The 11,335-nt window shown below is 42.0% G+C and overlaps 1 protein-coding gene across 5 annotated transcripts; it reads right to left on the bottom strand.

The window, feature by feature from the left end:
* Positions 1 to 368: 368 nt before the first annotated feature.
* LOC120408182 (interferon epsilon-like) lies at positions 369 to 6,958 on the bottom strand. Of its 5 annotated transcripts, XR_005600486.1 has the most exons (5): positions 6,878 to 6,910; positions 6,209 to 6,345; positions 4,400 to 5,066; positions 2,409 to 2,453; positions 369 to 1,414 (listed from the first exon to the last, which is right to left on the bottom strand). XR_005600486.1 is itself a non-coding variant. In XM_039544828.1 (4 exons), the coding sequence occupies exons 2-3, from the start codon at positions 6,300 to 6,302 to the stop codon at positions 4,408 to 4,410; spliced, it is 753 nt and encodes a 250-aa protein (XP_039400762.1). In that variant the 5' UTR covers positions 6,303 to 6,345; positions 6,878 to 6,931; the 3' UTR covers positions 369 to 1,414; positions 4,400 to 4,407. The 5 variants fall into 5 exon arrangements, 1 of the variants encoding a protein (XP_039400762.1); XR_005600487.1 differs by lacking the exon at positions 6,209 to 6,345 and having other exon boundaries at positions 6,878 to 6,958; XR_005600488.1 differs by lacking the exons at positions 6,209 to 6,345; positions 6,878 to 6,910 and adding an exon at positions 6,443 to 6,707.
* Between the last annotated feature and the right edge of the window lie 4,377 nt (positions 6,959 to 11,335).

Genomic DNA, 11,335 nt, shown 5'->3' with positions numbered 1-11,335 from the left:
ACCAGTAGGGTATGTTAATTCTAGTGTCCTGATCAAATTGAAACTGCAAGGGGGATTTGAGAACTGGATACTGACATAACTCATTTCCTCATCCAAGTTGTTTTATAGTGTTGCTATATTCTTTAAAATTAGTAGAGTTCTTTAAAATCCTTGACATAGGTTCCTAATTAGCCATAACCTAATCCTAGTTATTTTATTTAAATGAGTGGTCTCATTAAAATCCCTCATGGTTTAATGAGTGGGATTTGGCCCTTTGCATTTATTTTGACAGGATAGTAGCAAGAGATAAATCCCTGTAGCATCCCCAGAATCCTAACAACTAGTAAATCAGGTGGGAATAAATCAAAGGCAAAGGCAATGATCGCATGTGAGGTACATTCTTGCATTTAATTTACTGGGTGTTCTAGAAATGCAGAATCAGGGTCACAACTTGCTGCAAAGTGACATGATTGTGTGATTAAATGCATAAATCAGATGTCACTGCTTATCTGGAGTAATTCTCACAACTATAGTAGTTTTCTATTACAAAAATAATTTTATTTACAAATAGTGTGATAAAGATGATTTCAAACAAACTGCAACAAACAAAAGTAAACAAAGTGTTTTCAGTTTAGGAAACAAAAGTAATAGTTTAAAATACTCAACTCCTTAGGTAATAACTTTGTATAAACTGTTTTGTTTGATCCAGGACCTTCATATCAGACTTTAAGCCTTCTGATGTTGAGTAAGCAGATAACTTAGATTCTCCAAACAGAAACTCTCAGGCATATAGGCCTATTGTTCACCTTTTGGGAAATAGGTCTTTGCAATCTTTTATTCCCCTGTCAGTGTCAGGGTAAAGCTTTAGATCCACTCACTTCCTGAATTGATTTTTTCCTCTCCAGATCTGCATCTGAACATGTCTCCATGGTGTTCAATTGAGCATGTCTTTATGGAATTACCATTCCAGGCAATTTGGGCGAGATTTTTATTAAAGACACTGAAGATCTGATGTGTGATCTCTTGGACTGTCATCTTAGCATTTGCAGCAGACACATAGCTGTCAAGTTCACGTAGTCTTACACTCCTTGTCTGTTAATAAACTGTGGATTGTAAAGTCTTTTGCAGACTCAACATTTTTCATCCATGTTTCTGAACTGATTTATGTCCATTTTTTTTTAAACAAAGTGGTTTCCCTGCTCCGCCACCATCATTTTCCTCTTCCGTGAATTTTAAGTGAACAAAGCATTTCAAAATATCATGAAAGTGACATTTAATACAGAACATGTGTAGAGTGCATGTTCTCAGTCTGTTGCTTATTCAAAAGGCAGAAGCTTTTCACTTGGAAGAGGCAACTGAGAAATGTGAGATTCTGGCGTAGAATATTTCATTCGGTTGTCTTTATATCTGTAGCTGAAGTACTGATAAGTCCAAGCTGGAATGAAGAGGGAAATGGTTCAAACACACAATCTGTTTCTAAATGATCTCTAACAAATGTTTTCAGAAATGAGCATCTATCTTAAGATTAATGCAAGAAAGTTTGGAAGTTAAAGGTGATCTTTTGTGTATAAACCGAAGCAATGTAAGATTTATTGGCTTTGTATAGCCATGAAGAATAAGAACAGAAAAATTCTGCTTATCCCTTTCAGCCTGCCCCTCACTCCCTCCCTATCAGGAGTCACTTATGTAGCTATAATGCAATATGGGGACGGAATATTCACTCAAGATGACACTCCTGTTTAGGATAGGGGTGGGCAAATTTTTTGGCCCATGGGCCACATTGGGAAATAGAAATTGTATGGTGAGCCATGAATGCTCACAAAATTGGGATTGGGGTATGAGAGGGGGTGAAGGCTCTGGTTGGGGGTGGGACTGGGGATGAGGAGTTTGGGGTGTAGGAGGGTGCTCTGGGCTGGGACTGAGGGGTTCAGAGGGGGATCAGGGCCAGGGCGTGGGAAGGGGTGCAGGTTCCATTTGGGTATGTGGGCTCTGAGATGGGGCTGGGGATGAGATGTTTAGGGTGCAGGAGGATGCTCCATACTGGGATCAAGGGATTTGGAAAGCGGGAGAGGGATCAGGACTGAGGCAGGGCTCCAAGCGGCCCTTACCTCAAGCAGCTCCCAGAAGCAGTGGCATGTCCCTTCTCCGGCTTCTGGGTGTGGTGTGGCCCCTGACCCGGTGCCCTGGCTGAAGCACTGAGTGGGGCCGAGCCATGTGGTATGGCCCCCAACCCGGCTCCCCAGCAGGAGCTCCCGGGCCAGCTTAAAACAGCTCATGGGCTGGTTCCAGCCCGTGGGCTGTAGTTTGCCCACCCCTGGTTTAGGACAAAAGTTGAGGAAGATTCTTTAAAGGGAGCTTGTTCTCCTCTCCATTCCTTCAACCTATAGGAAATTATATTCCTGGATATATAATGTTTATATAATACATACCACAAATAAGTGAAAAGGAATTTGTGCCTCTTGAGAGTGGCAAAGCTGTATAGAACACAGAAAAAACATAGCTTATAACTCTTGAAGCCTGTAAAGTTTACCTAAATTTCATCCTTTTTAATGGAAAAAAGGACACTATTAGAATCTATTCTAATTCCCCAGTGTTAAAAGCAAATGCTCAGTGCCCCATTTGAAAATGTAGAGTCTCCCCTTTCTGGTATAAAAGGTTCTGGCCAGAAAGTGTCAAGCACCCACGCTCTGAAAGTTGGGTCTTTTTAATGTCAAGTTGGGCATCTGAAAACTGAGCCTCCCCTCAAAAAACCCACTAGATACTTAAACAAAAGCTAAAACTCCCACACCTCTTGACTGAGTTTCTAGGCCTGATCAGTTGTATCAAGTCTGACTTTCAAAGAGTCATCTGTCCAGGACTGAACGTTATTGCCTTGGGCTTCAAGCTAGTGTAATTTTGGGAGGGGGGCGGGGGGAGGGTTGGTGACAAGTACACATTTTGAGGGTGGAGGGGAGGGAAACATTTTTGGCAAGCTTTTAAGAATATGTAAATGCAGCTGTATGAAGCTGTTAGGGGCTTGCAATATTGGACATAATTACCAGCAGAGATGATTAGTGGGCTGGGTTCAGGTGAGGTATCAAGGGGCTTGAAATAGAATGCATCACCTAGATATTGTCACCATATTGTTACATGGTATCTTATAAAGAGAAAAATAGACATACCATTACAAATCCAGTGGTACTAATTTATAGCACTTACACAGTAGAGGAAGCAGCTCTTGCTACTATTGAAGTCAAAGAGTTTGGCCAATGGTTTCTATGGGAAGAGAACCCTAAATACAGTAATTCCTTGTTTAACATTGTAGTTATGTTCCTGAAAAATGCTACTTTAAGCAAAATGATGTTAAGCAAATCCAATTTCCCCATAAGAATTAATGTAAATGCGGGGGTTAGGTACCAGAGATAGATATATAATTACACACACACTAAGTTTTAAACAAAAAATTTAATGCTGTACACTGCAATGATTGTAAAGCTTGGTTGAGGTGGTGGAGTCAGAGGTTGGGATATTTCCCAGGGAATGCCTTACTGCTAAATGAGGCACTAGCACTCAGCTGAGCCCTCAAGAGTTAACATATTGTTGTTAATGTAGCCTCCCACACAGCATGGCAGAGAGAGACAGACACACACACACACACTGCCCCTTTAAGTAGGCTGACCCCACTTTAAGTACATTGCCTTTTTAATTAGATCAGCAAGTTGAGACAGCAGCTGCTGCCAGGAAGCTCCCACTATCCTGAGCCCTGTCCTGTCCCCCCTGCTCTGTGGATAAGGTAAACTGGGGGTAGGGTTACCAGACAGCAAGTGTTTAAAAAAAAAAAACAGGACAGGGGGTGGGGGATAATAAGTGCTTATAAGAAAAATCCTCCAAAATCGGGACTGTCCCTATAAAAATGGGACATCTGGTCACTCTAATGGGGGGCCACAACACCCTGACATTAGCACACCTCCCCCTCAAAAAACATACACACACAGAGCAGCAGGAGGCTCCCAGGAGCAGCTCCAAGGCAGAGGGCAGGAGCAGCACATGGCAGTGAGGGGGAGGGACAGCTGAACTGCAGCAATTGCTAGCCTGCTGGGCCGCTGCCACACAGGGAACTTAGAGGGAGCAGGGAGCTGATAGGGGGAACTGTAGGGGGGCTGCTTGGTACACCCTGGTTCCAAGCCCCCACCAGCTAGCTGCAATGGGCTGCTCTTCCTGCAAGCAGTGGACAAAGTAGGCAGCTGCCAAACAATGTTATAAGGGAGCATTGCACAACTTTAAACAAGCATGTTCCCTAATTGATCAGCAACCTAACAAAACAACATTAACCAGGACAACTTTAAGTGAGGAGTTACTATATATTAAATTCCACTTCATGCCTTTTGGGTTGAAATATTGTTTGAAATAAGTTATTCTGAGGATAATATTTATACCTTACCTTAGTTTTTAAGCCTTTTTAATCAGCTGGTCAACAAACAAAAGACATCTCCCCATTTCCAAGCGGATGGTCTCCCAGGCACACAGGCTATATTGTTTTTCTTTCAGGAAATCCCTGATTCTTTGGAAGTATTTCTTCAGCTTCAGCATGGGGAACAGGAGTTTCTTGTTGCCCAAATAGGGTGTCTCATTCTCCATCTCTGAACGCAAACATGTCTCTAGCTTCTCAGTTTGCCAGTGAAGTCCATTTTGTAATGTCTCTACAGAACTCCTGTCCCAGGCAGCTTGCGTGAGGTTTTCGCTGAAGATATTGAAGATCTGCTGGAAGATCTCCTGAATTACCATCTTGGCATCCTTCTCCTGGGACTCTCTGGGCCTGAGAGCTTTCTGGGGGAGCCTGAAGTTCCTATTTTCATTTAGGCATTGTAGAGGAAATTGTCCACCCATTTTGCTCAGAAGCTCTAAGCTTTCTGTGTTCATTTTATTCTGCTGGAAGTGAAGTATGGTACAGTCCAGAGAAGAGATTTCAATGGAGAACAGCATTACAAGGCAGATGTGCAGCAAACACATGGTGATCATGAGGTCTTCTTTCACTCCGCCTCTGTGTGAAGTATCTTGGAGACAGGAACTTATGCAGGGTCTTTCATAGATGTGTTTTTCATCCATGTCTGTGATTTAAATATACTGTAGGTGAAGTTAATCACTTTCTGCATCTCAAGTTTTCCCTTCTTGAAGCTTATTTGCACTTTGTCTAATTGCTTCATTTTTTTGGTACTTTTTCTACTCTCCTTTTTTATGGACGTGAGCAAATTACAAAGATTGTAATATAAGTGCATACATGTTTGTCAATTATACAAGTGCTGGTGTGTATAATGTACTAAATATGGCATTCTACACCACATTTCAGTCCTGAAATTATTCAAATATTAGACCTTTCATTTTTATAGATGTTATCTGCTGATATTACAATATCTAGAGTTGAAGTGGGCCATATGTGTCACTGCACTTCAATTTAAAGTCACCTTGTGTAGTAACTGTCACTCCTATACAAGTGTTCAGTAAGAATACCTGTATTCATATTTAATAGTTACTAATTTAATGAGCTAAGCAGACACACAAACTGCTGTTTCTAAGTCAAGTGCCTCCTCAGAGATCTAGTGTGCAGAGGTTTCCCAAAGGTTTATCTGCTTCTTCTAAAACTAGAGTTAGTAGTTAAACACACAACTATTTGTTCAGGAAAGAGTGAAACCTCAATCATTAGTCTCAGTATTACACTAACTTGCTTTCAAAGTTCTGTCTTTTTAATTTCATCTGCTTACCAACAGCAAATACATGCAAGAGATGTAGGGAATGTAATGGGCTCAGAGCAGGCGAATGGAGAATTGTAATGGTGGGCACATAACAACTAGAAAGGAACTTCTGAAATATCGTCTGTTCACCCTGAACTGAACGTTATAACATTACTAGAGGGGAAAACCTTTACTGTGCTGAAAGACATTCCTTAACTAAATGCCTGCAGACAGACATGAGTAAACTGATTATACAACATGAAATTAATCCTCCGTTATTTACATTTCATACTGTCTAATAAGGGGGGGATAATTTTATGCTGTATAATCAATTTACTCATGACTGTCTGCATTCATGCTATGTCTCTAGTCTTTGCACATTTGCCAGCAAACTATAGTAGTCCATATCCTGGGGGTGGGGGGCTGATGCTACAAGTGCTCCTTGGCCTTTATCTCTACTGGTTTCTGAGTTGGGATCTGCTGCACCCATTCCCCCTTGACTTCTCTGGCTGGAGAATTACCTCCCTTGCTCTGGAAGAGTTTCCCCAACTGCTTCTTCATGGAAGAGTGCCCCTCCTTTCTACACACAAGGCATCCAGGTCTATCCGTCAGCATATCTCCCCTTCTGACCTGACCACACCAGAAATCAGGATACCACCTGGAACATTCAAACTCTTTATATCCTGTTTCCCTACACTGGAAATAGGAGCCCTGGGTATTACTTTCTTGCTGATGGTGGTGGGGGGGCTTCCTACCACTGCTGATGATCCTGCTAGACTGACCACAGCACCTCCTACTGCCTCTGCTGATCCTGTAGGAGTTTCAAGAAGATACTGCAGTCCCTGCTGTGACTCTCTCCTTCATCTTGTTCTCCATTGCTGTACTGTTGGCCTTCTTGATAGGAGGGGATGTTACTGACTAGGCCAGTTGTCATAGAGCTGAGCACTTCTTCATAGCTCAGGGTCAGACTATAGGCAGCCTGCCTCAGTTTCACCTCTTTAGGGGCTTTTAAACCCCAGTCCAAGGGGAACCTAAAACATTACCCCCTAGAGTCCAGTTTATTTAGTCCTTACAGCATTTGGCTCTCATGGCCAAACCCTCATTTAATGTCTTTCTCCCCTTAGATTCAGAGTCCCCAGCCCACCTTCCCAGAGCTGGGTCCCCTTTCAGTCACTGTTCACAAGCGTTACCTGGGTGGAACTCAGATTTCCAGCTCTGACTTCTAACCACCCCTGGGCTCAGGATCCTCCCTGCTAAAATCTCTCTCACTCTTTGCCATTTCCTGAACTCACTAGCACTTCCTGCTGCTTTTATAATAGAATCATCTGATCCCCCTCAGGTGTGTCTCTTCAATAATGAGGGTTGGCTGTCCCCATGCCACTATCCCTTAAGGGGCAAGCCACACTGTTACAATTATCTTCCTACTGAAGGAATAGGTAGCCTGTGTGTTGTTACATCTGCTCACCTTAGTAGCATACATTTTCCTACTACTTTGTTACTCTAGCTCTTCAGAGTTAAGCACAGCCATATAAGAGCAAGCTGGATTTTATTCTGGCTTGTTTAACATCACTAAAATCGACCTGTTCTCAAGTGCAGGGCTCAAGAAAGGGATGTTCTGGAATAATATGCCCTAAGGAATCTTTTCACCCCAAAGGCTCCCAGATTGATTTTGCAGGTCTGTCAATTAGGAAAACACTTTTTCTCTCTTAAACTGAGCAATTTGATATGGAGCTATTAAGACATAGTACACATGGAATCACACAATGTCATTTTTACAGCAGCACTTTTCAGGGTAGTACTGCTTTTTAAACTGTAAAGGATTTTCTGGTTATATTATTGTGTAATCTACTGTAACTTCCATTACTACTTGTATTTGAGAGAGAGAGAGCTATCAAGTGTGGTAATCCAATGAGTGACTCCTGTTTGTGGGGGAGGAAGCTTTGTCAGTGAATGAATATTCTCCCCACTCCCACCTTCCAAAAAATATTAACCTTGAGATATGCAGTTTCCAGCAAACTGAAAAGTGCAGTTAACTTGAGATGGAAGCAAGAAGCGATTGGCAGAGCATACTGAGAAACTGGAATATTCATCGCTGTAATAGATACCAGCCCTGAGAAATTTGTGTTCCTGAAGACCAGGTATAGTTGTAGAATATGAACTTTGCTTTGCCTTTTGGCAAGTTTAAAATTTAGGAATCTAACTGATTAAATCTATTAAATATACTAATAAAAGACCCACATAGATGAATGGAGGTTATATTGTGATTTAGAGGACTTTGTTGTGGTAAATCATACTGTCTGTTTAAAAAAAATTACTTGTATTACTTCTAACATCTTTCATGATCAACACTAACCATTTTAAAGACCTAATTTACTTTCCTTATTTATGCTGGATGTTTCAGTTTTACATTTCACTGGTGTTGGACAGGGAAACTAGATCCATTTGATTAGCCTTATTTCCTTGAGCTGTTTCACTTTCTGTTTTCATGTCCTTGCACAATGCTGATTTGTTGGAGTTTCCATCACGGGAGGAGAGGTTTTTAATTAAAAAAAAATATTTTCTGTTAAATTAATAGAACATTTCTGTTCACAAATGTTAATAAATCTGTCTTGTTACATTTATTAGTATTAATAAATCCTACCTATGCCTTATTTAAACAGTCTAAAATTGGGTGCAAAGCTATTTCACTATATCTGTAAGAAAAACAGCTTATTGTACATCTGATATATCAGGGACCCAACACAGTCTGTGGCTATACACCACAATCTCCCATTATCTTCAGTGGCTGCTCTGGGAGTGTATCCCACGGATATCTCAAACGATATGTGCAGATAAAGAAAACTTATAACAAATGAAGAACTGTAATGTCAACAAAAAAGGCCAATGTGGCAACTTAAACAAAGGCCAAATAGGCATAGAAGTAACCTATTTCTTGAGGAAAAATACTTATAAATATGGCTGATATTGCTAAGCTGCTGCAGTCATTCTTCACCTAATTAAACTACCATCTCCTCAGAATAGTTCTCCACACTGTCAAGAAGTTCTCCACACTGCCAGGAAGCTTACCAAATGTCATCTTTGGAGTTTCCTGTTCCCAGAAGACTTACAAAGGGCTTCTGTCCAAGCCAACTCCCAAAATCTTCTGCACAAGCAGGAGACTTTTGGGAGAAGGAGGGGTACAGAAGATAAACCTCTTTGGGAAAGAGGCCTAGTTATCTGAAGCATCAACACAAGGTACAGAGTGGTCCTCCATTTAAACACAAATACATAAGTATTGCAATTTTTTAGGGCGTGGAGAGGAATCTTTCAGCAAGAGCAACTTTCCTAGGCGATGTTCCTCTTTATAAAGCCAAAGGGATCTGCCTACCTGAGAGATTGCCTGTCTTTCCATGCCAAAGTAAAAGTGCTTGAGCTTGATCCCCTCACTACAATGGAAGGGGTGCAGTAGGGCATTGGTCTTGAGGGTCCAATGGCTCTGGAATCCCCCCCCCCCCGGTCTGAAATAGCATCAATTTGTTGAATTTCAGGATGCAAGACAAACGCTATCATACATAGCCTGGGGAGGGGTTCTGGGTGGAGTGAAATGTAATATTTACTGGCTACTGTGATGGGAGACCATGTCCTCTTTTGGTTCCTGAAGGGCATGGGGATACCACAGGACCCTAGGAGAATATCCTCTCAGCTATAACTTCAAGGAGAGACTGCTCGATGAAACACTACAGTTAAAGACTACCTGTAGCCAATGAGGCACTAGCTCACATCACATGCACCCCTTGTTCTTCCCTCATGTATCATCATGGTTCATAGACAGACTCCACCAAATGAAGTTCAAGCAGAACATTTGAACAGACATAGTGAAATAATTCACTTTTCATGGCCAATAACATCACGAGGCCCAGCACCAGTTATACATCACATTGACAGAGGCCTAAAAAACCTTCTCAACTGCAAAAGCACCACCAAGTAACCCAAAAGAGCTGTTGTAGAATTGATCTGCATGATCAACCTGCATAGCAGGTGGCCTTCACCAGATAAGAACGCCAGCAAGGGAGGAAAACATTTCCTGTTCATCTGGGTTTAAAAGCAAACAAGAATTCATAACTATTCAGGAACTGGATAGCTTCTCCTTCCTTCTTTAATAGGTTCCCTCAGGTATCCTGAGAATGCTACTGGGCTCCAGCTGATTCTGGCCCCTATCCATTAACCTGTTGTATGCCATCATAGTCCCAGATAGGAAACCCCCAATTTCCTGGCCCACCCTCTTTCCTCATAAATAATGCCATAACCTTCAGTCTCTCACAGACTCAGACTTCTCCAAGTGTGATGAGCTCTCCTATTTCTTTGCAAAGAAGATTGGAAAAAATCAGACATGACTTTTTAGAGAATGTGAGAGGGAAACAATGACCTACTCCCAAATGCCCAGTATGATGTAGGTCCCTAAACCAAACTTGATCCCTGGAATACCTGCAACTTGTCCAACCCATCACTTATGAATCAAACCTATGCCCCTCCTGGCTAGTGAAGATGAATAAAGTTCAACTTGGCCTCTTGCTAATGAATATCAATGTGTCATTCAAACAGTTCCCTACAAATTACCTTGAAGCATACCTATTTCAGCCAATCCTGAAAAAGATTATGCTTGATGCAGAGGAATTTGCAAACTATTTCTCCATTTCTAATCTATCCTTCACAAGAAAAGTCTTCTAATCAGTTTGAACAGGGTGGATCAGACTGAGAGAAGAAGATTGTAACTCTCAGGGTATGTCGTCACTGCAGAGTTAGCCCAGGTGTGTGCAGCCATACTATAAAGCCACACATAAATTATTGTCTTCTCACTGGTGCTACACTCCACCCTATGTATTTCTAGGGTTCTTGGGAGCATATCCCATGATTCTTTATGTTTCAGCAAGATGAACAGCCCTATGATTCTTTCCTAGTGAACTGTGAGAGAACTTGGCTGTCCTTCTGGACACACAGGGGAAATTGTAGGAAGGCATTGGACTAGCAACACTTTAGTGATTTAGCCTGCATCCTCACTGTAAAGTGGGTAGGTTATCAGCCTGAGTAAAGGTGGAACCTGTGATCTGTACCGCACCCCTAGTTAGGTCAGCTAGCTCAGGCTGAAAGTACTACTCAACTTGGGTGAAAGGGTTCTCTGTGTGGGTGGATGTGTTGGAGTGGGGGTGGTGAGGGGTCACATTGGTTAAAAGCCTGGGCTAACTCTGATGAAGACAGCCCCTAACTTGCCTGGACAAGTAAGAAGAACTGCAATTAATGCTGTGAATGGTGACCAGGGTAGGTCACAGAAGGATCTGGGCTCATTAGGAGAATGCAAGTTGGTTCTTTTTCATTCCTGTAATTTAAGAGGAACATAAGAATGGTCATATTGGGTCAGATCAATGATCCATCTCGCCCAGTATCCTCTCTTCCAAAACTGGCCAATGCCAGGTGCCCCAGAGGGAATGAACAGAACAGGTAATCATTAAGTGATCCATCCCCTGTCAGCCATTCCCAGCTATGGACACCATCCCTGCCCATCCTGGCTAATAGCCACTGATGGACCTATCCTGCATGAATTTATTTAGTTCTTCTTTGAACCTTGTTATAATCTTGGCCTTCGCAACATCCTCTGGCAAGGAGTTCCACAG

Source organism: Mauremys reevesii, linkage group 6 (assembly GCF_016161935.1).
Source record: "Mauremys reevesii isolate NIE-2019 linkage group 6, ASM1616193v1, whole genome shotgun sequence".
NCBI lineage: Eukaryota > Metazoa > Chordata > Testudines > Geoemydidae > Mauremys > Mauremys reevesii.
The sequence above is the reverse complement of the archived record's forward strand: the minus strand, read 5'-3'. Positions and strand labels throughout refer to the sequence as shown.